The following is a 24918-nucleotide window of genomic DNA, read 5'->3' as shown; positions in this document are numbered from 1 at the left end:
CAGCAGTGAGGAGGCCCCACAGGGTTGGGCTCTGGTTTCCAAGCTGACTTCCCTGAACGGCCATATCCCGGGGGAAGATGCCGCCTTTCGGACTGGGCTGCTTGTGTCTGTTCTGCCCCAGAAGGGCCCCTCTTCGAAGCACCGGAGGTGGGCGCAGGTGCCAGTGTGTGGCTGGAGCTGTGGTTTCGGGCGCGGCTGGCAGGGCCATGCTGGTGTCACCAGGGAGCTGTCCGTGGCCGGGTGGTGGCCATGAGAGCGGTGCGGTCGTGGGGGGAGCATATGGGGGACACTTTGCCGGGGCCGCCCCATCCCTGGGTGTCCGGAGGGCGGGGGCGCTCGGCCTGGCCCAGACGGGGGGCGGGGTGGAGAGCAGCAGGCCGTGTGCCTGCGGATCCACTGCCCACAGCGCAGGGCAGCTGGTGGCGTGCACGGGGACTGCTTGGGTGTTTCACAGGCTGAATATCTGTTTATACTTTTGTATATTTTTTACTACAGTTTATATTTTTATAGACTATTTTTACCAAGGTTTTTCTAGATTACATACACCTATTTTATATAACGTGTTCTCCCTTGTGAATAGCTCTGTGTGCACGTGTACGTGCGCGTGTGTGTGAGAGAGAGAGAGAGGAACAGAGCAGCGGGGGTTGCGTCCCCCGTGGCCGGCACGACTCCTCGCTGCTGTGTGGCGGCTTCTCCAGGTAGCGCGTCCCTGCGCATCTTGCCCTCCCACGGCCCCCAGGGCGCCCAGGGCTGGACCGAGTCGGCTTTCCTGCCCATCGTGTCCATATAGGAAGTGTTCTAGGCAAATCGCCAGCGCAGCATTCGTACTTGTGCACAGACCCCCTCCCCGGCTTTGTGCGGGGCCGTCTTCCGGCACGTGCCCTGGGCAGCTGGGCCTGCCTGGGGCAGCCCCGAGGGGGGTGGGGGCAGGTGACCTCCCTCGCTGTCACTGTGGCTTCTCAGAGTTAGATTTTGGAGCAGTCATACTAAAAAACCAAATAAACTACTAATTTGTACAACATTCTGGTTTGAGATGCGGTTGCAGTCCCTCATGATGGGGCTCAGAGGGGACAGGACCTGGCTGGGAGGGGCGGATTCTGACCTGCCAGCTGGCTGTTTCTAGGTCCACGCTCTCCGTCTGCCCCGGGGTGCGTGGGTCGGGGCTCTCGGTCGGCCGTGCAGCCCTGGGAGCCGCGGTCAAGCCGCAGGGGAACTGGGGGCACCGAGGGGAGCGCTTCGGGGTCCTGGGCTTCAGTCAGGAGCCGGAGCAGCCCCCCAGGCCCCCGCCACAGCTGCGTCGTGCCCGCCTGAGTCACAGGCTGTTTGCCTCCTGTCTGGGATGACTGTTCCAGCCCAGCTGCTGCGGGGGACGCCATCCCCCTCGTCCCCACCGTCGGGAACACACGCAAGCATGATTGAGTCCAAATGTGTTTCCACAGTGTGGGGGAGGGGCGCCGGGGGGATTTCCAGAGCGAGCGGATAGGATGGGCTGAGCTGTCTCCTCCTGGGACAGACTCAGCGAGGCCTGGGGCACCTAAGGTCACAGCACTGGGACAGGGACCCCCATGCTCGGCATGGGGCAGGAGCCCAGAGGCAGAGGCCCCGTCCTCAGAAGGGTTGCCGCCATGCGCCGCACCGGCCCCGGGAAGCCGTTACAGAGTGTGGGTCCCCGGGGCCTCCTGGGCCTGCAGGGCTGTCGCAAACACAGGAAGGAAGTCTGGTACCCCTTCCTCCCCAACTGAGCAGCGATGCTGGGACGCACAGGCCAGGGACACTTGCTTTCCGGAGTGACTTCAGCCCACCTGTCCCTGCACGCAGCCCCCCTGGGGCCTGCAGGGACAGCGGCTCGCGGGAGGGGGGCTCCAGGAGGGCCTGGCCGGACCCGCACCAAGCCGGGGGCTTCTTGGGCCCCGTGGGGCGTGTCCCTGGAATGGCTCTGGTGTGTGAGCGGAGAGTGGGAAGCCGGACAGTAGCTCTGCCCTCTGTCCCTTCCTCAGAGGAACTGGCTGGCACTTGTGACTGGCTTTAGCGGCTGCTGGGTCTCTCGCTCTCGGTCCCTGGGGAGTGATTTTCCGCGGCCCCCTCCTGCCCCCAGCCAGCCATAAGGGGCCACATGGCCCTCTCACCCCACCACACACAGCTCAGAAACCACCATGCACGTCACAGGACGTGTCCCTTGCAGGCATCTGGGGGCCTGGACCTCCCTGAACTTCACTGTCCCCCATTTGGAGAAGGGGCATTCCAGGCCCCAGGAGCAGGACTGGGGAGCAGGTTCCAAACGACACGGCCACTTCCAGAGGAGGGGCCGGGGCTGGCAGGGCCGGGCTGAAGCCCAGAAGCCCCTTGCAGCACCTCTGCCCCTGCTGCCGCATTCAGGGGCCCGGATCCGTGGGTGGAGGCCTGGCAGGGGGACAGAACCAGCTACCACCCGCCCAGCCAGCTCTGAACACGGGGCCCATGGCAGAAAGGGACAAATGGGGGCCGTCCATCTGCTCCTGCCGGCAGCCCTGTCACCCCTGGGAGGTCACCAGGCTCCACAGAGCTGCCGCCTCCTCCCTTTGGTGCAGGTGAGTTAACGTGGGGGTCCCACAGCCCTCAAGGCCATCCCCAGGGGGCAGTTCCTACTGCCCGAGGTGGGCCGTGAGCCGGTCGCCGTGAGACCGTGGTCTCTGAGGCCCTGGGGTGGGGATGCAGGGGAAGGGCCGGGGCCTGAGCTGGGGGCACAGAACGAGCGTGGCCAGGACCACTGCTCCCCACAACCCATGGAGGCCACCATACACCACAGGGTCACATGAGGAGGACGGAGAGCAGGAGACGGGCCCTGAAACTCTCCCGGTGTGAGAGGAAGCCACGCAGCAGGTTAGAACTGGGTGCTTGTTTATGTATAATAATAATAAAGGTTATGCAAACTGTTAAAAAAATACTTTTTCTTGGGGGAGGGGTCCCCAGCCCGCCACCAGCAGGCCGGGTTAGCACCTTCGGGGTGCAGCCCCCAGTGGGGCGTGAGGTCCGTGCGTCTGGGTGAGGGGTCGGCGGATCCGTGCGTCCCGGACGGGGGTGGTCAGCGGCGGGCGACGCGCTGGTGGCCGCGGGAGGGGGCTCCGTGGCCCGGAGTGGGGCAGGAGCGGCAGCACTGGGTGCGGACAGCGGGCAGCTGGCATCGGCCCAGCAGGCGCAGGGTCTCGCAGAAGCCGAACGACAGACGGTCCCGCTCACAGCCTGCGAAGACGGGGAGGCAGGGCAGGGAGGCCCCTCAGGCTGCAGCCTGGACGCCGTGGCGGGCCGCCTGCCTCTCCCAGGGTCTCTGGGCTCCAACTGTTGCTGGCCTTGTCCCACCTGTACCCCCAGGTCTCTGGGGAACTGGCCCGGCTACACCCCGCTTTCCAGAGGAAAGGCCCTGGGACCCCCACCCCCGACCAACTCAAGTGCTCCTGAGAAGCCAGCCAGCCTGCTGCCGCCCCTCTCCATCCCTCCCGACCCCCTGCAGCCCCCCAGGTCGGCCTCAGCCTCAGCTTCCGGGCCGGAGGCCTGGGGAGAAGGGGTGGGCCCGGGCTGTCCCCGTACAGGCCGGGCCTCCGGAGCAGGGACGGAGGAAGGCTGCAGCTGGCTGGCCCTCCTGCCCTGTGCTTATCGGAGCTATTTTGGGAAGCACTTCACTTCCAGCCTCCTGGCCTTGCTCCCGCTGCCGCGGACGGCCCCCAGCTGCCCAGCTCACGCCCGCAGACGTCCCGGGGGAGGAGGGAAGGAACGGCCGTGCACAGCCGTGGGCTTGGCAGAGGGCAGGAGGTAGCAGCTGTTGGCCGCAGACCTGCGTCCTGTTCTCACTGTGTGACCTCACGCAAGCTGCTTAACCTCGGGGGGTGGGGGGACAGTTCCCTCCTCTGCCAGTGACCCTCCTCCCCACAAACGGATGTGGGTCACGCTAGGTCAGCTGCTCACCGTGGTGACCACACACCCTGGAGTTTCCAGGCTTTTTAAATGTCTTGTCACACATTCCCCAAACCATCAAAACATCCTGGGGCTCCAGGATCCTGGCGTCCCAGTGCCCTCCCCGCACCAGCCTCTGCCCTGAATGCCTCATGGGGGACACCTGGCGGTTCAGCCACGTAAGCAACCCCCCAGCCCCCGCCTGCAGTCCACCAGACCCCTGGCCTCAGTTCCCAGCAGACAGCCCAGCCACCCAAGCTCCCATGGCCCGGAGCCCAGTGTGAAGGGCCGCAAGGAGCTGTGGGCAGCCCCCATGTGGAGACAGGTGCTGTAGCCGCTGCTGGGGAGTCCCACGGGGGCCGGCGTCGGGGCAGGGCAAGCGGCACCCCTGCAGGGGTCTGGGGCCCTGGGATGGGAGGAGGCCCGGGCAGCGTGGCAAGGCCACTTCTCCTCTGGGCCTGGACCAGGGCCACCAGGAGCCTGTGGCATCGAGACGGCAGGCGGGGGCAAGTCCCTGAGGCACTGACGGCCACCCTGACGGCTGCAGACTGTCCTCGGGGCGGGGGGGCAGCAGCTGAGAGGCACAGAAGCCACCAGGGTCCCCCCACTGACAGAGGGGCCCTGAGCTCTCTTCCTGACCTCATGGCGGCTACCCGCACAGACAGTGACCACCTTCCCCGAGCACCTCCTGGGCCCTCCCCCCAGCACCTTATTTCTGCTCAGGTGCTCACCCTGCCCAGGAAGTGGAGCCCAAGGCCACAGAGCTGGGAAGGGGCCCAGGTGTGAGTCCAGGGCCAGCTTCCTGCACTTAGCAGTGCCGGGGAGGCTGGGCTGCCGGAAGGCACGTGTGCCGGGTCCCTGGCCACCTCTGGCTCGGGCCCTTCTTCCAGGAGGACACAGCTGGCCGGGAAAGAGCCAGCTGCCAGCGGCCAGCCAGACCCTGGCAGGGAGACCACCTTCTGTGGCCACGGTGCATGCTCTGGGCACCCCTCCCCCAGCCAGAGTGGGGGCCGGCGGCTCACCCATCCCTGGCCTCACTCAGTGGGCCATGGACACCAGGGGAAAAGGGAGCTTGCTGGAGGTCACACAGCGACTTGGGGGCCGTGTCTGCTGCCACCCCCCTTCCTGCCCTAGAGCGGGGTGCCCGCAGGGTGCCCATGAGGCTGGACCCCCTTAGCTCTGGCCCGCAGCCTCACAGTCCTCCGTGGGCCACCGAGGATCCCGTCTCCTGGTCCTCCCCACCCCGACCCCGCGCACGGCGCCACTGACTCACGGGGTGCCTCGGCGAGCTCGCAATCCTGGGCGCCGCACGGCCGGGAGCTCTCGGGCCAGGCCTCGTGACTGCACTGCTCACTGTCTTCCTCGGGCAGCCCCGTCTGGGTATTGATACACCGGACCAGACGCCGCTGCACGCCTCCGCCACAGGGCGCTGAGCACTGCGCAAAGCGGGGGAGGTCAGGGTCCCCCTGGGCCAGGCTGGGACCTGGGGGGCAGGGCACCCCTGGGGCACTGCCAGTACCTTCCCCAGGCGAGTCCCTGCAACCAACGGCTCCCACCCCGTCGCCCGCCCTGCCCCGGCCCCTCAGAGCCCTGCAGGGCCAGGGAGGGGCCCAGGAGCCCCCGGAAGGTGGGGGCAAACCCTGACACAGGTCGGCAGGGCCGGCCACAGCCATGGGCAGCCAAGAGGAGGTGGTGGCAAGTGCCCCCACCAGGGCCCTCCATCCTGTCAGGCTTCTAACCACTGAGCCCCGCAGGCCTCACCCTGGCCCCCCATCCTAGCACCTGTCGTGAAATCACAGGCCCTCGCCTGGCTGCCACCACCATGTGGTGACCAGAGCGCCTGATGCACAGCACGGGGCGATTCCTTCCTGAGACAAGGAGGCCTGGGTTGCGGGACCCTAACCTCGCCCATGGGTGGCTCACCTGGCCCCAGGGCCCCACCACCCACTGCGTGCAGGGGTGCGTGTTGCAGGCCCGCGTGCTGTTGGGTCTCAGCGTCTCCTCACAGAGGCCCGGCTCCGGGCAGGTCACCAGACGCTGCTGCTCGCCACCGCCACAAGCCTCCGAGCACTGGAAGGGTGGGACGGGCAGGGAGAGGGCTGGGGTGCAGCCAGAGTCTGAGGACACCCTGCCCCGCCCTGGGCTCTCCCAGCCTCACCTCCCTCCAGGAAGAGGTGTACCAGCTGAGGCAGGGCTGCAGCCCGCAGGCACGGCGCGCAGGCGGCATGGCCGGCCCCGGCTGGCAGTGGAAGGGCCGCAGCGGCCGCAGGTCCCGCGTGTCCATGCACTGCACGTCCCGCACAGAGGACCCCCCGCCACAGCTGCGGGAGCACTGCAGGCCGGGGTGTGGGGTGAGCGGACCCCGTGCCCCCACAACACCGAGAGATCTGGCCAGGAGCCAGGGCAGCCGCCCAGGGGCCAGGTGGACGGGGACGAACAAGGGAGCGGCGGGGACAGTGAAACCCCGAGGGGGAGGGCAGCCGGCAGCCAACGGGCTCACAGCAGGTCCGAGCAACCCAGGGAAAGGGGAGGAGGCAGCCACACGAGCCCAAGGACGGAGGCGCAGAGCCCCCCCGCCCCAGCCTGCACAGGGGGCCGGGCGGACCTGGCATGCACCCCGAGGCCCACACACCTTACTCCAGTTCCCCGTGTGCCAGGCGGCACAGGGCCTCAGGTGGCAGCGGCGGGCGGGCTGGGGCCGGCCAGTGGCAGGGCAGTCGTCCTCGCGGCCGGAGCTACAGCGCACGGACCTCCAGACGGCGCCCAGGCCACAGGTGGTGGAGCACTAGGGACCGGGGCCAGGGCACAGGCGTGAGGGCGGGCACCACCCCGTGCCATCCCAATCGGGGCCGCCCATCGGGGGGGCGGGGGAGCCAGCGCCTCACCTTCCTCATCTGCAAAATGAGCTCTTCCACCCGCCTCCAAGGAGACACAACTGTCCCCACTCACAGGGGACAGAGGAGGGGGCCTCGTGGTCACGACCAGGTTCACTACTCCCCAAAATCCCCTAGGAAGGGAGTCTGGATCCTTCGTGGAGTCCCTGCCTGTCCCTCCCCACCCCAGAATGAGGCGTCTAGACACAACTTCCACAGGGATGATGTGCGGGCGCCCTTCAGCCTCTGTCCGTCAAGTTCAGACCTCGAGGCCCCTGACCGAGCAGGGTGGGGCCCCGAGGGCGTTCCAGGTGGCGAGGGCCTGAGCAGCCCCTGGAGAAGAAGGGCTGAGGCCCACTGACCCTGGGGAAGCCCACTGGGCCCCCGAGCCCCCGAAGGGCTTCCACACCACACAGCTGCCCCGGACAGTGCCGGGAGCAAACAAGCTGGAGTCTGAGGGTCGGGGCTCCGCGTGCGCCTCCGCCTTCCCTGCACTGTGGCCCCTGTGCTGCTCCGGCACGGACCTCGGGAGACCCCGAGACTGGAAGATGGGCCCCTCGCGCCCCTTACTGCTCACATGGAAACCTGAGGCTGACAGGACAGACTGCCCCCGGGGGCACACAGAGGGCAACAGGATGATCTGGGGTCACGGGCCGCCCGTCCCCGGATCCCGGCATCCCCACACATCTGGGACGCAGGGCCTGTTTCCCGATGAGTGCGCGGTCAGCAGGGCCTACTCGACCCCAGCGCCTTACCTCGCTCCAGCTTCCCACCTCCCAGCTGGCATTCCCAGCTGGTGGCCAGTCCTCGGCCAGGCCGGGGTCCAGGGGCTTGGCCTCGGGGACTCTGCTGCTGTTGGCCGAACTGTCCTGAGCTGGCAGCAGCACGGGGCTCCGGGGCACCTCAGAGCCAGGGCCTTCAGGCTGGCCCACAGGTCCTGGGGCCAGCCCCCAAAATGTGTGCTCAAGGCCAGGGGTGGGCATCGGAAGGAAGGTTCCTGGCACAGCCTCGGTCTGCAGGTCCCACGGGGCTGAAGGGGTGGGAGTGCCCGGTTCCAGGGGGCTGGCCCCGCCCCAGGTGGCTGGCAGAGTGGCTGGGGGAGGAGGGGAAGGATCTCCCCCAATGGGGGGCCACAGCTTGGTGTCCACAGGGCCTTGGCCACCGCCCAGAACTGGTTCCCAGGCCACGGTCCCCACCGTCCATGGATCTCCTGTGTCAGGACTGGGGGAAGCACGGCTGGTGCTAAAGGAGGGCAAAGGGGGAGACGTGGGGTGGGGTCCTTGGGGCAGGCTTGTTGTTCGGGGGTCTAAGTCTTCCTCCTCGTCCTCAGAGAGCTCGTTGGCCCCCTGCCAGCGTGGGGGGTACGGCTGGCTCCGGCTGTCTTCCCCTCCCGGGAGCCTGTTTTGGCCCCCAGGGGCAGCAGGTGTCTCCGTGCCACCGACTGAAGCGGGGGGCCAGGGCCAGCTAGGGAACCCCAAGTCTGGGGCCCCGGTGGGGGTGTCCTCCTCAGGTAAGAAATTGACCAGGGGGTTCCCAGGGGCCTGCTCCGAGGGTGGGGCCAGAGAGCGGCCAGCCTGGCTGGGCCGAGGGGCAGGGGTCCCGTCTCCCAGTGCCCCCTCCTTTTCGGTCCCAGGAGGCTCTGAGGCTGGCAGGGGGGTGCCTGTGGGGGACTCGGCAGGACTGCTCAGGGGTGGGGGTGTCCAGTCCCCTGCCCCTGCCAGGTCTGGGTCTGGCTCGTTGAAGGGCCCATAGGACAGGTCCTCGTGGAAGTTAATGAAGTTGTAGTCATAGTAGAAATCGTCAACAAACACGGGCCCCGGCGGGCCCAGCTCCGGGTCCTCCTCGATGGCATTGCCCATGCCAGCCGGCTCAAAGGATGAGGGGAGCAGAGGGCGTGGGGCCAGGCGTGGGGGGATGAAGTCGATCTCATTGAAGAGCTCGCGGCTGGAGGAGCCGCTGCCTGAGCCTTCGAGGTCCGGGCCCCGAGGACAGGGCAGCAGGGAGCAGGGGGCCCCAGTGGCTGGCCGCTGGGCCTCATCGCAGGGGACGCCGGTGTTGTTGGTACAGAGGACAATTCGGTGCTGAGTGGCCTCCCCACACGTCGCTGAGCACTGCAGAGGAAACCAGGCTGAGGGGCACAGACCAGGGGAAGCTGGGGTCCAGTGGGGTACCTGCCCCTGCTCGAGGTCAGACGAGAGGTGTAGGCCCGCTCTCTCCGGCCCTGTCCAACTCGAGACCATGCCCGGTGGTGGCAGCGGCTTGCCGGGGCACCCTTGTCCCTGGGGCTGTGGGGACATGGGCCAGCCGGGGAATGCCCCCACCTCCTTCCCTCCCGCCGTGGGGCGGTCAGGGACCCCTGAAGACGGCCTCCACCTGCCCAGAGCCCAAGCCCGACGGCGGAGCTGGGGCCGGGCCCTCCCGTGCTGATGCTCACCTGAGACCAGTCCCCCACGGCCCAGGTGGCTGGACAGGGCACGTGGCGGTTGCAAGGGGTCTCAGCAGGGGGCCGGGGGAGGTGGGCGCAGGCGGGCGGCTCCAGGGCGCTCTGCTCGTCCAGCCCCACACTCCGGATGCAGAGCACGGTGCGGCGGGAGAGGCCCCCGGGGCCGCAGGAGCTGGAGCACTGCTGCCACTCCCCCGCCCACCACCTGCCGGGCACCCGGGCTGTCAGCGTCGGGGTCCCCACGGCTCAGGGCACAGCCCCCCGTGTTCCTCCCCCCTCACCCCTGGGGGAGCCGGGCAAGTCCCGAGCCCATCTGAGCCCCCGAACACACAACACCTGGGATGTCCCCGGCAGGCCGGGTGGGGCGGGGGCAGCCAGCCCCCGGGGCTTGGGAAGGGAGGCCTTGCCCTGCTCCCTCTGCTCCGCTGGGGTCCCCGGGAGAGGGGGCAGTGGGGGGCCGGCTCACCGGGCTGGGCAGGGCTCCTCGCTGCACTTCCGCTGCCTGTCGTCAGGCCGGCTCAGGGGGTCACAGTGTCTCTCGTCCACGGGCCCCGCCTGTCGCTCGCTGCAGTGCGTGCTTTGCCTCTGCACCCCTGGGGGCCGCGGGGGCTCAGCCTCAGCCTGGCACCAAGAGTGCCCCCACCTGAGCTGCCCTGCACCCCAACACAAGCCCACATCCACTCTGCTAGTCGCTCCCAGAGCAAGTCCTCCCTCCTCCTCCTCACTGTCCTCCCGGCCTACACCTCTGGCCCTAGAGGGGAGCAGAGTGTGCAGGCTCGGGGGATGGTGGCCAGCCCTCTGGCTTCCTAGCTGGGAGGCCTTGGGCAGCTCACTGGGCCTCTCTGAACCTCAGCATCTTTGTCTGGAGCAGTAATACCTGCCTCGAAGCCGCCAGTGAGTGAGGACATCATGGAGTCCTGCAAACCCAACCCCGGCCTGAGCGCCTCCCTCCCAGCAGGGTCCGTGTTCAGAAAAGGGGGAGCAGCGAGGAAACTCATCAGACCTCTCCTCCACCCCAGCAGACAGACATTCCTCTCCAGCCCCACAGTCCCTGCCACCTTTGTCCATGTTCCTGTCCTGCCACCACCTGCCTCTGGGTCTTTGCACGGCTGTGCCGCTCACCTTCACCATGCACCCCCACCCCGTCTCCAGCAGCAGGACCCCCTCTAGCAGGCTCTGCCTTTGTCCCTGCTTCCCTCACAGCCCAGGAGAGTGCATCTCCTCAGCCTGAGCCTCCCACCTCCTACCCACTCCCTCCCTCCCTAACAGAATTCTGCTGTGCAAGGTAACCGTGGGCCCTTGCTGTAGTGCCTGTGCACTGAGGGAGGTCTGGGGCACAGTCCTTCCAGGGAGAAGAGGGCACAAGTCCCCCGTGGGGGTCAGCCCCAGGCCCCTCCTTCCTGCCTGGACCTTAAGAGGCCAGGAGAGGGCCATCTCACAGGTGTGAGGGGGACTCACTGACAGGAGGAAGCTCCTGGGTCCTTAAGGGCACCCCAGGCCATCCTGCCAGCCTGGACCACCCCCCGGGGCCTGAGCCGCTCCAGCCAGCCAGGGCCAGGGACCGTACCCACAGCTCAGCACGCACCCCCGACGGCCGCCACCACTCCACCGAACAAGGCCCCGGTGTCTAGTCTGTCCAGTGGATTTGCTTTCATGGTTGTAAGTTTAGGGATGCTTACATGGCACAAGAGCCTTCTAACGACTTTTGAAGATTTGTGCCAAGGTTCGGGGGCCAGTGTTCATCTTATCATCAAACGAGCACTTTTGGGAACACTCAGATGTGTGTCCCGGATTCCCGATGCCAAGCTCCCCGGACACTGAGGGGCAGTGGGGTGCCTCTGCAGCAGGAGCTGGGTGAGGCACGGGGCCCACACTCACAGGGACCTTGGGTCAGGTCTCCGGCACGGGGCAGAGACACAGGCGGGAGGCCAGTCGGGGTGAGCCATGTGAGCAAAGGGTGGGATGGCTGCGTCCTCTCTGGGGGCCACATGCAGCATGGTGCCGGCCTTGCCCCATCCCGGCAGACCCGTATGACGCGGCTCTCAGCAGCCCCACTCCAGACGCAGGGCTGCGGGGGTCCAGGGGCCTGCGCTCCAGTCCGTGGGCTCTCGCCAACCAGCACTGAGCTGGAGGCGGAAGCCGGCCCCGCTGCTCAGAGACCCTGGGCCGACCCGTCCTCACCTGTGCCGCAGGTGACCGTGCACTTGGTCCACGGCCCATAGCTCCAGGAGAACTCGGGCGGCTTGACCTGGGCAGGGCCGTCTACCTCCCTGTGGATGGTGTACTCGTAGCGCACCCCAGGGTTGCTCTCCTGGAACAGCAGCTGGGGGCGGCGGGCAAGGGCCGTGAGCACCAGGTGTCCCCTCCACCCACCCATACAGCCACCCCCAAGGAGCCAAGCCCGACCACTCTGGGCCCCAGGGCGGCCGCAGGACAGGCGGGGAGAGGAGGGCAGGGCGCGGGCTGAGTCCCTCGGGCCCCACCCTGCTCCCCCATCCGAGTCCCGCGGTGGGGGCAGGCACCTGGATCCAGACGGGCTCATGGGTGGGGCCGGGGGACGTGAGGCTCTCCCGGCCGCCGGTGCGTGCGTATGTGAAGGTAGTGCCCGCCGCCCGATAGTCCCCGCTCCACTGGATGGTCCAGCCCCCGTTCAGGAAGTACTTCTCGGGGTCCTCGCTGCGCAGGGCCAGGAAGTTGGCGGCCTCCGCCACCTCCTCGATGCGGATCTCACGGGCACCGGCCGGGATCAGCCCCACATCCACGTAGCCTGTGGGCCAGGCGCGGTGCCAAGGGTAAGGGGCGTGGTCGTCCCCTCTCTTCCTGGTCCCCCTGGCGGCTGATCCCACCAAGAGCTCAAGATTCTGAGCTCCGCAAAAGGCAGAGGCATCCCTTTGTCCTGGGTCACCGAGCAAACCTCCGAAGGCCCCTGAAGTCCTGCCACCGGGACCCACTGTCTTCACCCACTCCTGGACACTGGGCTGCAGTCCGTGCCACCAGCCTGGCCCTTTCCCTGGACACTGTCCTCACTGCCAGCCTCACTGTCCTTTCACAGACTCCACATGCTTCCCCCTAGGGCACAGGTACCGCCGTCATCCCCGTCTGACAGATGGGGACACTGAGGCCCAAGGAACGAAGTAACGTGCCTTGGGCTCTGTGGGCTGCAGCTGGGTGTCCTGGCCCGGCACTCAGAGCCCATGGCACCCCAACCCTCAGTCCTGGACAGAGATGCGCCTCCGGATCTTTCTTCCCAGTGCAACACCTCTCCCACCTCCCCTGAGCCTTTTGTGATTCAGCTAACCTGCCACCTCCTCCCGGAAGTCCCCGCGGACGCCCCCGGTCAGGACCTCCTTCCACAGCGCTCTCAGCCTAAACTAGACACTGCACACTAAACGTTTCGGCCACTCATCAGACCGTGAGCTCCTCGCCTCTGTGCCCTCCTCACCTAGCACACAGTAGGCGCTCAAGCAATGTCTGTGAAACAGACCTGGGGGTGTGGGAGTGGTGCTGGGGGTCTCTGAAGCCTCCCCAGAAGGGAGGAGCCCTCTGAAAGGTCTGGGGCCACCCGTAATCACCCCGATCAGCCTACCCGGGGTCCCCAGGCAGGAGGGTGCCCTCTGAAGACAGTTCCGCATCTGGGCCAAGGTGCCCCAACAACGGCCAGGACCAGTCTGAGCGGCTTCCCTGCTTCCCGTCTCTAGGCTGGGTGGGAACCCCGGGGACCAAGGAGGGGACACTGACCTAGGAGCTCCCCCCACCAGGGGCGCCAGCCCGTACCCAGGCCCTCAGACTCCTCGAAGGTCCCGCTCACGGTGTGGCAGGTGGAGCCATTGCCGTGACACACGCCACAGCGGTCCTCGATGGCCCCGGAGTCGATCTTGAAGTCACAGCCCACATTCTGGAATACACGGGAGGGAGGCCCTCGTGCCAGCCGCCAGCCGCCAGCCGCCAGCCCCCAGCCCCGGCCCCGGCTCCGGCCCCAGCTGCCGGGTCTGCCAGAGTGAGGAGGAGGGCCTCCTTGCTCAAGGCCTGCCCACCAGTCGTGCCCTCTGGCCTCAGGCGGGACCCTCTGCCTCCCTGAGCGCGCTTCCCCAGTGAGAAACGGGGAGGTCCGTCGGGGCCATAAAGCCACGCTGAGGGGCATGAGGCACGAGAGGGCACGTTTTGTGAACAGAGCAGGCGGGGCACGGGCACCCCAGAGATGCCCACCCAGAGTGGACCGAGTCTCCCAGAAGCAGGGATCAATGTCAAAGGCCCTGGGCGAGCACCTCCCTGTTGCTCCCCAACCCCAGGGGCTGCAAGGCGGGGACAGCAGGGGGAGAGGGACACGGGCAAGGAGGACAGGCCACCGCTGGCGCTGGAAAGAAGAGGACGTGTCGCCAGCAAACACTGACGCACTCGGCCAGCTCGAGCCCCACGGGTCCCTGCAGAGGCCTCACTGAACCCCGTGATACGGAGGCAGGAATGGGCTGCATTTCTAGGACAGAGAGACCCGCTGCCTGGGGTCATGGATGCAGAAGGGCGTGGGGCCATGGCTGGGGACCAGCTTCCCAGCGGGGGCTGCGCAGTGCAGGCCGTGGACAGTGCGCACGGAGGGGGTGAGAAGGTCCGTGGTGCAGAGTCTGGGGCCCCGGCGCCGGCAGGGGTGGGGGTCTCTGCTGATGGGATGGCAGAGCCCGGAAGCCCACAGCACAGTCTGGGGAGGGGCGGGGCTGGCAGGGAACCCGGCGCGGGGGAGGTTGTGGGGGAACCCACTGGGGGCTAGCGGGGGAAACGCTCTTCCGGCTCAGGCACACCTTGCAGATACCGTTGATGCAGAGGTCATGGCCGGGCTGGCCCGGGTAGCAGGGGGTGCCGTCAACCACGGCGTCCCGCAGCTTCTCAGCAAAGTACTCGTTGGATGGGCGGCAGTGCAGCTCACAGGGGTTCACTGGGGCCCCAAGCAGAGGACACATGAGGGACAATCAAGGCAGGAGTCAGGGAGGCCCCAGGGTGGCTGGCTCTCAGCCAGGCTGATCGCAGGGGAGTGGGGCCCTGCGCTGCGGCGGGTGACCTCGGGCCCCCAGGACCCAGCCCCGGGGCTGCCGTGGCCTGTGGGCGGCAGGACTCACCGTCATTGACCACGGGCACCCACGTATGCAGCCGGCCCTTGTAGAGCACGGCGTCGAAGCGGCTGCACTGCACGTGGCGGAAGGAGGGGCGGCCCGGCGGGCAGGCCTGCAGGCTGCACAGGCGGAAGCGCTTCCGCTCGCCCACGCAGTACTTGCCCTTGTATTTGGGCCTGTGGGGAGAGCCGGGTGGGGCCAGGAGAGCACACAGTGAGCGCCGACGGTGTACCTGGGTCTGGGAGCAAGCCCTCGGGCTGACTCTGGGGACTCTGGGGACTCCAACGCCCGCAGCCCCCGGCTCTGGCCTAGACCCTCTCCCTGTGTATGAGGACCTACGGGATTGCGGGGGGAACCGGGTCTGCCGGAAGCTGGCTCTGCCCCCACCCTGCAGTGCACCCCGGGCATGTCTTCGGCCCTGTCTGGGCTCCAGTCTGCTCGCCTGCCTGTCAAACGGGGATGGTGCTGCCCATGCAGAGCACTGTGGGGGAGCCTGGGACGAGCTGGGGAAGGGGCCAGTACCCCATCTCCGGCCCAGGAGACCCAGGGCCCCAAGGATACCCCGTGTCTGCAGACTCATTCCTGGTGGCACCCGCAAGCACAGCACCTGAACCTCACCCTTATCTGGGCCAGGGTGGCTGCCCCCAACCCGGCCCAGGCCAGGATGCCGAGCACCGGGCCCTAGACTGGGCCGGCTCTGAGTCCCGCACCAAGAAGGGCAGCCTTGCCAAGAGGGCTCGTCCGAAGGAGCCAGGGAGCTCCTCGGTCCGCACTACCGCTGGCTCAGCTTCTCCTGATTCTTCAGATCACCCTTTATAGGTGGGGAAACTGAGGCCCAGAGAGATGAAGTCACTTGTCCCAGGGCACCCAGCTGTCCCCTCTGGTCTCAGACCCACAGGCACTTCCGATGTGAGTCCTTACTATGCCTTTCCCACTGACCAGTTGGGGTTTTCATGCTTTAGCTCTGCTGGGGGCTGCCCGCTGCAGTCACCCCAGAGTACGGTTTCCCTGGAAACTGAGACCCAGAGGAGTAGACAGGGGATTTGAACCCTGATCCCTCTAAGGTCCAGGGTCTAACCTCCCTCCAGTCAGTTCCTGAGCTGCTGGGCCTTGCCATTCCCCTCTCTGCACTGCGGCCAGCACTGGGACTCTGCTGCCTCCATGCCCTCTGACTGACCCAAGGTGGCTCTGGTTACTCTAGACGTCGTCTCTATGGGGACACTCCGGAGCACAGGAGGCGGGGGCTGACTCTGCTCAGGGCGCCCCATCCTACCCGCCCCTGGCGTCCCCAGCCCCGCACTCACACGGGCTGTGTGCACTGCCGCTCGGCACTCCGCACACCCACGCCGCAGCTCCGCGAGCAGACTGACCAGGCGCTCCAGCCGGACCAGCCGCCGTCCACGGCCTCGGGCCGGAAGCTGACGGGCACGCACTCCCCGTGCAGACACCACTGAGACAGACGGGGGTGGAAACACCACCAGGGCCGCCCGTCATCCCCGCCCCGGCGGGATGGAGGAGTCAGGGGCCCCCTCCCAGTCCCCCAGCACCCAGGCCCTCCCTGGAGCAAAGCAGGAGTAAAGCGGGATGGAGCAACTGACAGGAGCCAGGCCTCTCCCCATGCACCCACCCCTACAGCGGGGGCTGCAGCACCCCTACCTTGTTCTCCCCACACCTGGTACCATCCACGGCCGCGTCCAGCTTGGAGTGACAGGTGGTCCCCACAGAGCACCACAGAGTGTGGCACACATTCTGCAAGGAGGACAACACAGGCCATACTCTCACCCCTGCCTGGGGCCTCTGGGGGTGGCAAGGGGGTGGGGCTGCAGATGGGACTCCCAGTGGGCCCCTCCCATCTTCCCCCAACTATGCGGTGCTGGGGTGCCCAGCCCTGGGGTTTGCTGCTCAGAGCATCTCCAGCCCCGCCCACTCATACCAGCTCCACCCATACACCTCCCAGCCCCACCCACTTACAACTCCACCCACAGCCCTTCCAGCCCCGCCCACTCACAACTAACCCCAACCACTCACCCCAGAGCTTCACCTCCCAGCCCCGCCCACTCACAGCAGCTCCACCCACACCATTCCCAGCCCCGCCCACTCAAACTCCACCCATGCCTCTCCCGGCCCCGCCCACTCATAACCAGCTCCACCCACACCTCTTCCGGCCCCGCCCACTCACCAGAAACACACCCCCCCCCCCCCCAAGCCCGGGGGCCCTTTTATAGGGTGATTGCCTTCACTTCAGGCGATCTTCCCCAGGGCCACGCAGCAGAGCTTTTGTTTTGCCCTTTATAACAGCCCTGGGAGGTGAGGGGCTTGCCGGAATCCCAGTCCGCAAAGGGTCCACCCAGAAATTGCACCTGGGTCTGTGCCTCACAAGCTGCAGTGGATCCCACAGCCCGTGGTGTCTCCCAGGCACCCCATAAGGGGACGAACCCAAACCGGCGCACACTGCAGGCTGGGGAGGCAGCCCCCCGCCCTGTGCGCACCCCACACTCACATCCATGTCGTCACAGAAAGCAGAGTAGGCCCCATACTGGAGGCGGCACTGGTGGCCCACATCGTAGAGGACCCCGGGTGGCACGGAAGGGAAGTCGATGACATCCTTGCTGGGGGAGTCGTCCAAGCACAGGCCCCACCCTCGGCTGCAGAGAGGGCACAGGACAAGGCAAGGGGGGCAGCCTGAGAGACCCACGGGGGAGGCCTCTGAGGGGAGGGGAGGGCACAGAGCACCAACCGTCCTTACTCACTGCAGCCCACCCTCTGATCCCCAAGCTAGCATTCAGGGTGCTCCCATTCCCTCCCCTTGACCTCCAGGCCCTCTGGCCGCTGAACAACGAGCCCCACTCCCCAGGGTCACACATTTGCACGAGCTGCTTCCTTGCCTGCTCTGCACGCCCTTCTGCAGAAACTCTCCAGCCCAGGTGGCCCCTGTCCCTGCCCGGAGTTCCCGTAGCCGCCACCCCGCAGCCTGGGGCCGGATCCCCTCACTCTGGGATCTGGAGAGCATCAGCTGGCAGCTGATACAGCAGCCGCCCCTGTCCGCCCCACCCCGGGCTGAGGTCTCGGGTCTCTGTGGGGGATGACAGCCCACGGGGCCAGGGAAAGCCCTGTCTGCCCTCTTCCAGCCCTCCCCAGCAGGGGACCCACACCAGCTGGCAGGGCGCACGGAGGCAGAAGGGCCCTGCAGAGGGCGTCCCAGGCCGGCTCGGACCCACCTCTGCCAGCGCGTCTCTCCCTGGGCCCCTTGGGCAAAGCTGTTGGCTCTGGGGGCCAGTGTCCAACCCGCTGCCCTGGCCACACCCCTAAGGTTGAGCACCCAGCCCAGGGCTCACTGCTGTCCTGCAGGAGTCAGGGAAGTGACCCGGACCTCCCTCGGGGCAGCAGCGGCTGGTGAGAGCTGAGGTTGGGGGCGATGGGTAGCTAGCTGGCCCAGGCAGCAAGGACACCCCAGCCAGGCAGGGGAGGGTCAGCAGAAACCCTCCAGTTTTCCAGTCTGGGGTGCTTAGGGTGCCTGGTAGCAGGCGGGGGACCAGATAAGCAGAGGATCCTGGTTAGGGTCAGAAGGGCAGAGGTGACAGGTATTGGGGTCTGACAGGCACAGAGGAGACACCACAGGACAGCAGGGCCGGTGAAAGATACGGGGAAGCCGGGGCAGGGAGCCTCTGGGATCCTGGAGTTCCTCCAAGTTTCAGAGGGGAGCTGTGGGGGCTAGGGCAGTGTGGGTGTCTGTGGGGTTTCCTGAGGCCCGAGCTCCAACTGGAGCGGCCAAGAACCCAGCCTCTGAGATTAGACCCTGTGGAGGACCCTGGGGACCCCTCCCCAGACCCCCTGGACCACCCGTGCTAGTGGAAACCAGACTGAGTGTTGGCAAATGAGTAGCAAGGGGCCCCAGGCCTCTGCCCCCCAGTGATCACCGGCCAGCTCCTTGGTCGCTCCTCAAACACCTGTTCCCTCTCCACACACGCAGGACCCGAAGCACAGCATCCTGTGTCACCCCAAGGCTCTAGAGGTCAGGCTCCGATGCTGGCCCAAGCTGCCAGTGGCCACACACACCCACTCGCCGGGCGGCCCCAGGGCAGGCCTCCTCCCCTCCACCCACACGCCTGACCTCAAATGCTTCACCCCAGTGTAAGTTCGAAACCATGGCAGCGGAGCCCCGGCTGAGAAAGGCCCGTTCTGACCACTGGCCTGGCCTTTGGGGCAAAGTGTCAGCTGGGGGTGTGGGGGGCAGGTTCAGCCTGGCCCTGGGGCTCCTTCTTTCCTGCAATTCAAGACACTCGGCTAGGAGGGCCGGCCCACCCCTCTGACTCAGACCCAGGCTGGGGGCTCCTCCAGGGTCCGACAGGCCTCCGCAGCAGCCCCAGTCTGGCCTTTGTCTCCTGGCTGGAACTTGCCATGTGTCATGTCCTGTGGGCCGGGCGGCTGGAGTAGCCATCCTACGTGTGTGAGGGGTCGGGAGCCCTGGGGACCCACGCGGGACCTGCCACCAAAATCAGGGCCATATTCAGGCCCAAATGCGGATGGGGAGTCGGCACCCCCCGTTCCACGCCCCGCCGTGCAGCCTTGGGCCACCCGTCCCGCTCCCTGGGGGACCTCATCTCCGGAGGCCGAGGCTGCCCGAGGGAGCCCGAGCTACAGAGGTATAAATAGCCCCATCTACCCGGGAAAGTCACAGGGGCAGCGGCCGCCAGCCCTTCCTTCCTCCGGCCGGCTCCCCGCCAGGCCCCTCACTCGAACACATGCCCAGAGCTGTCTGCAGGGGGGCCGGGGAGCTCTGGTCCGCTAGGGAAAGCCAGGCGGCCTGCGAGGGCCTCTGAGCCTCCCGCAGGCTCAGGGAACGCTGCCTGGCCCCAGAGTGCATGTGGCTCTCACCCGTCCAGACCCTACTGGGTGAAGCCCGTCCAGCCCCAGCAGGGAGATGGAAGACGGGCTGGCACCACGCCTCCCTCCTGGGACCCCCTTTCCTTGGCCCTTTCCTGGCCCTCCAGGGTGGAGGGGCGAGAAAGCACCCTCCACACAGGCCTGCCTCTCTCCCACCTTCGCCCTCACACAGCCCCTCTTGGTGCCCCTCCTCTCGGTGCTCCCCCACCACCACCACCAACCTCCCAAAGGCCCCAGCAGGCTCAGGCTCTGGCCTGATCTTCCCGCCCTCGCCCCAGGCCCCAAGCCAACGCCCTCATACATTCCAGCAAAGAGCACAGAGACCCCGTGTGTGCCTGTGTGTGCGTGTGTGTCCTGCAGGCAGGGTGCTGGGCGGCTCCCTGGGTGGGGACAGCTGGGAACAGGCCCTGGGGGTGTTGTGGGGGAGACTCCCCTCGCTCGGGGAGGGGGGGACAGGAGACACGCCCTTGGGACTTTTTCCAGGCCTGCTCTCCTTGCACGGGCTACCACGCTGGTTCAGACCTGTCTTATCGGGCTGCTTAGAAGTCGTGGTGAGAGGCACCAGCACCGAACAGGAACCACGGGGTTGGCAACAGGCCGGATATTAGCAGCCGCCGCAAGGCAGGCTGGTCAGGAGCCCCATGGGACATGTCTGCCAACACGGGCAAGAGCCAAGGCCAGAGTCCAGGCCCTAACCATCGCCCCAGCTGCCCCGCAGCCATCCCTCCGCCGCAGAGGCCAGAGTCCCTGCTCACACCCGCAGGGAACACGCTCTTGTCCCCACATAAACCCACAGTGAGGGACTTCTAGAAAAACACGGCAGATGGAGCTACACGCCCCACCCCCCCAGGATGACAGCAAAAGAATAAACAAGGACACAAGGCAAGGGGGTGGTGACAAGGACGCAGGACAAATGTCAGCGAAATTCTGGACGCCGGAAAGCCGAAGTGAGTGAGGGCAGAGAGCTGGGGGTGGTTGAGAGTCGGAGGCCGAGGCCTGCTGGAGACACCAGCCAGGAGCAGAACCCGACACGGGCTCAGGCTTAGGGCCCAAGGAGCCATGGAGGCCCGGGCTGGGGACAGGAGACATCAGACCCCACCTTCAGTCCCGCACCCCTGTGGCCAGGTGATGGCTACCTCCCTGCCTGCAGAGCGCCGGGGTCACTCTCTGAAGAGGCTGACCCAGGGGATCTGGCCCTGGGGCACCTACAGACGGACCTACAGAGAAGGGGACATGTGTGAGTCCACACAGGGAAGGACAGGAAACTGCCAAGGCCCTTCCCCACCTGGTGCCAGAATGCTAGGGCCGGACTCGCAGCTCCCAGGACACGAGGAGAGTATCTCTGGGGAAACAGAACCACTCCAGAAAGGGCCCTCGGTGCTCCTCCCGAAGACACAGCCCCACCCCGGCCGCTCCCTCCGCACTGACTCCAGAAGCCTGCTGGTCCTGGAGGCCTCCCAGCTGGTATCCCAGGGCCGCCTCTGGGCATGAGAGGAAGCTGAACTGGCTTAAACCCTTTAACATGAAATGGTTTTTATTTATTTATTTATTTATTTTTAAGATTTTATTTATTTATTTGACAGACAGAGATTACAAGTAGGCAGAGAGGCAGGCAGAGAGAGAGGAGGAAGCAGGCTCCCCGCTGAGCAGAGAGCCCGATGTGGGGCTCGATCCCAGGACTCTGAGATCATGACCTGAGCCGAAGGCAGAGGCTCCAACCCACTGAGCCACCCAGGCGCTCCATGAAATGGTTTTTAAAATTAAGGAAAGGGGATGCCTGGGTGGCTCAGTCATTCGGCATCTGCCTTCGGCTCAGGTCATGATCACAGCGTCCTGGGATCGAGCCCCGCATCAGGCTCCCTGCTCTTCGGGGAGTCTGCTTCTCCCTCCCCCGCTTCCCCTGCGTGTGCTCCCTCTCTCGCTGTGTCCTCTCTCACTCAAATAAATAAATAAAACAAAACAAAATTTATTAAATAAATCAATAAAACTAAATTAAGGAAAGAAAGATATTGCAGGCTGCGGAAGAGAAGAGTTTAACCCACGTAAGGAATGACCTCAGAGAGAAGCGAGGCAGCCGCGACTGTGGACGCTTGGCATAGAACGATATGATTTAGCGAATAAGGAAGTACAAGTTCAAAGTATAGTGGAGAAAACTTAACAGAGGGTGAACACAGGATGTCCTCCAGAAAACAGAGAGAAAAACCAGTAGAAAAACTGTAAAGAATGTGAGAGCAGCTGAAAGTTGAGGGTTCCAAAAGGGGAAAATACAAATGATCAAATAACACAGGAACATTTTCAGAAAAGATAGGAGTTTTAGGGAAAAAGCATCCACCAGGTCTAAAGAAGCAAGAAAAGTCTCACGGAGATGACCCAACCACCTTACCTGTGAGGGAGCCAGGAAAAGAAGAACAAACAAGACCCCAAACCGGCAGGAAGGAAGGAAGAAAGAAAGAACAGTGATCGGAGCGGAAGTAAATGAGATAGAAACTAACAACAAGAACAGATCAATGGAACCAGGAGCTGGTTCTCTGAAAAGATCAACAAAATTGGTAAATATTTAGCTGGACTCTTCAAAACAAAGAGAGAGAGACAGAGAGACAGAGAGAGAGACAGAGAGAGGAGACAGGAGAGAAAGGAGAGAGAGACAGAGAGAGGAGACAGGAGAGGAAGGAGAGAGAGGACTCAAAACCAGAGATGAAAGATGAGAAGTAGTGACGGGCAGCACAGAAATACAAAGGGCTGTAATTCAGAAAAACTATGATTCGACACACTGAACAACATGGAAGAGACGGATAAATTCCTGGAAATGTAAAACTTCCCAAAAAGAAATGAGAAAGAAACAGAAAATTTAAACAGACCAATCCCAGCCATGAAACCGAATAAGTCTTCAAAAACTCCCGACAGGGGCGCCTGGTGGCTCAGTTGGTTAAGCAGCTGCCTTCGGCTCGCTCAGGTCATGATCCCAGCAACCTGGGTTCGAGTCCCGCATCGGGCTCCTTGCTCGGTGGGGAGCCTGCTTTGCCCTCTGCCTCTGCCTGCCACTCTGTCTGCCTGTGCTCGCTTGCTCTCTCTGACTAATAAGTAAATAAAATCTTTAAAAAACAAAAAACAAAAAACTCCTGACAAACCACAGTCCAGGACCAGGTGGCTTCCCAGATGAATTCTGCCAATGCTTAAAGAAGAGTTAATACCTGTTCTTCCCAAACGATTCTAAAAAACAGAAAAGAAAGGAAACTTCCAAATTCATTTTGAGGCCAGCATTACCTGGCCAAAACTAGACAAAGACCCCACTAAAATAGAGAATTACAGGCCAAGATCCCTGATGAACATAGATGCAAAAATTCTCAATAAAATACCAGCAATCCCGGGGCGCCTGGGGGGCTCAGTGGGTTAAGCCTCTGCCTTCAGCTCAGGTCATGATCTCAGGGTGCTGGGATGGAGCCTTGCATTGGGCTCTCTGCTCAGCAGGGAGTCGGCTTCTCCCGCTCTCTGCCTGCCTGTGATCTCTGTCTGTCCAATAAATAAAATAAAAATCTTTAAAAAAATAAAATAAAGTCAATAAAATAAAGTAAATAAAACACCAGCAATCTGGATCCAATAATACACTTAAAAAATCACTCACCCTGATCAAGTGGGATTTATTCCGGGGTTGCAAGGTTCACACATCGATCAATGCGATGCATGAGTAAGAGAAAGGATAAAAACCATGTGGTCCTTTCAAAAGACACAGAAAACCCATCTGACAAAGTACAACATCCATTCATGATAAAAACCCTCAACAATGTAGATTCAGATGAGAGAGAATGAACCTCAACATGATAAAGGCCACATATGAGAAATCCATAGCCAACATCACACTCAACAATAAAACACTGAGAGCCTTTCCTCTAAGATCAGGAAGAAGACAAAAATGTCCACACTCACCACGTTTACAAAACATAGTACTAGAAGTCCTAGCCACAGCAGCCATTCTAAATAAATAAACAAATAAATAAATGCCATCCAAATTGGTAAGGAAGTAGAATATGATACTATGTATAGAAAACCCTCAAGACTCAACCAAAAAACTAAATCCCAGGATACAAACTCAACATACAGAAATCGATTGTGTCTCTCCACATTAACAGTGAAGCAGCAAAAGAGAAACTAAGAAAAAAATCCCATTTAAAATTGCACCAAAAATAATAAAGTACCTAGGAATAAACTTAACTGAAGAGGAAAAAGATCTGTACTGCGAGAACTACAAAATATTGAAGACGACACAAAGAAATGGAAAAACATTCCATGCTCATGGGTTAGAAGAACAAAAATTATTGCAATGTCCACACTTCCCAAAGCAATCTACAGATCTAATGCAACCCTGATCAAAACACCCAACAGCATTTTCCACAGCATTTGAACGAACGATTTGGTTGGAACCAAAGAAGACCTCAAATAGCCAAAACGAGCTTAAAAAAGAAAAGCCAAGCTGGAGGCATCCCAATTCCAGGCTTCAAGATATACTACAAAGCTGTAGGAATCAAAACACTATGATCCTGGCATAAAAAGAGACACATAGATCAATAGAACAGGACAGAAAGCCTAGAAACAAACCCACAGTCACATGGTCAGTTAATCTTCGACAAAACAGAAAAGAATGTCCAATGGAAAAAAGACAGTCTCTTCAACAAATGGTGCTGGGAACACGGCACAGCCACATGCAGAACAATGAAACGAGACCACTTTCTTACACCATACATGAAAATAAACTGAAAAAGGATTAAGAACCTAAACATGAGACATGAAATGATAAAAATCCTAGAAGAGAGCACAGGCAGTAATTTCTCTGACGTTGGCCGTAGCAACTTTTTTCTAGCTATGTCTCCGGGAAGGGAAACGAAAACAAAAGTAAACTATTGGGATTACATCAAGATAAAAAGTTTCTGCACAGTGAAGGAAACAATCAACAAAACTAAAAGGCAACCTATGGAACAGGAGAAGGTATTTACAAACAACATATCTAATAAAGGATTAGTATCCAAGATATATAAAGAACTGATACAACCCAACACGCAAAACAAATAATCCAACTAAAAATGGGCGGGAGACTAACAGACATTTCTCCAAAGAAGACACACAGATGGCCAACAGACACATGAAAAGACGCTCAGCCTCACTCATCCTCAGGGAAATGCAATTTACAGCCACAGTGAGGTCCCACCTCACACCAGTCAGAATGGCTAAAATGAACACGCCAGGAAACAACAGGAGTTGGCGAGGATGCAGAGAAAGGGGAGCCCTCCTACACTGTTGGTGGGAATGCAAGCTGGGGCAGCCGCTCTGGAAAACAGATGGAGGTTCCTCAAAAAGTTAAATATAGAGCTACCCTATGACCCAGCAATTGCACTGAAGTATTTAACCAAAGATACAAAAATACTAATTTGAAGGGATATGTGCACCTCTGTTTATTGTAGCGTTATCTTACAATGGCCAAGATATGGGAGCAGCCCCAGAGCTGCTCGATAGATGAATGGGTAAAGAAGATGTGGTGCATACACACGTACACACACACACACACACGCACGCACGCACGCACAATGGAATATTACGCAGCCATCAACAAGAACAAAATCTTGCCATTTGCAATGACGTGGATGGGACTGGAGAATATTATGCTAAGCAGAATGAAAGAAAGACAAAACAACATGTG

At 62.7% G+C, this 24918-nt stretch overlaps 1 protein-coding gene across 1 annotated transcript in view; it reads right to left on the bottom strand.

Annotated features, from left to right (window-relative positions):
- Window positions 1-2906: 2906 nt before the first annotated feature.
- LOC111152559 (ADAM metallopeptidase with thrombospondin type 1 motif 7) overlaps window positions 2907-24918 on the bottom strand; it is a 42499-nt gene continuing 20487 nt past the window's right edge. Inside the window, exons 10-25 of the mRNA XM_022511036.1 lie at window positions 16846-16990; window positions 16002-16094; window positions 15650-15795; window positions 14352-14521; window positions 14037-14170; window positions 13018-13138; window positions 11766-12010; window positions 11425-11566; window positions 9710-9836; window positions 9235-9448; window positions 7556-8911; window positions 6560-6712; window positions 6086-6259; window positions 5851-5997; window positions 5201-5363; window positions 2907-3219 (exon numbers count right to left, since the gene is read on the bottom strand). Coding sequence (XP_022366744.1) covers window positions 3062-3219; window positions 5201-5363; window positions 5851-5997; window positions 6086-6259; window positions 6560-6712; window positions 7556-8911; window positions 9235-9448; window positions 9710-9836; window positions 11425-11566; window positions 11766-12010; window positions 13018-13138; window positions 14037-14170; window positions 14352-14521; window positions 15650-15795; window positions 16002-16094; window positions 16846-16990 — 3688 coding nt within the window. The 3' untranslated portion in view covers window positions 2907-3061. The remainder of the gene's footprint in view (window positions 3220-5200; window positions 5364-5850; window positions 5998-6085; window positions 6260-6559; window positions 6713-7555; window positions 8912-9234; window positions 9449-9709; window positions 9837-11424; window positions 11567-11765; window positions 12011-13017; window positions 13139-14036; window positions 14171-14351; window positions 14522-15649; window positions 15796-16001; window positions 16095-16845; window positions 16991-24918) is intronic.

Source organism: Enhydra lutris, unplaced genomic scaffold, assembly GCF_002288905.1.
Source record: "Enhydra lutris kenyoni isolate GAN:26980312 unplaced genomic scaffold, ASM228890v2 scaffoldscaffold29, whole genome shotgun sequence".
NCBI lineage: Eukaryota > Metazoa > Chordata > Mammalia > Carnivora > Mustelidae > Enhydra > Enhydra lutris.
Note: the sequence above shows the minus strand (reverse complement) of the source record. Positions and strands in the feature narration are given on the sequence as shown.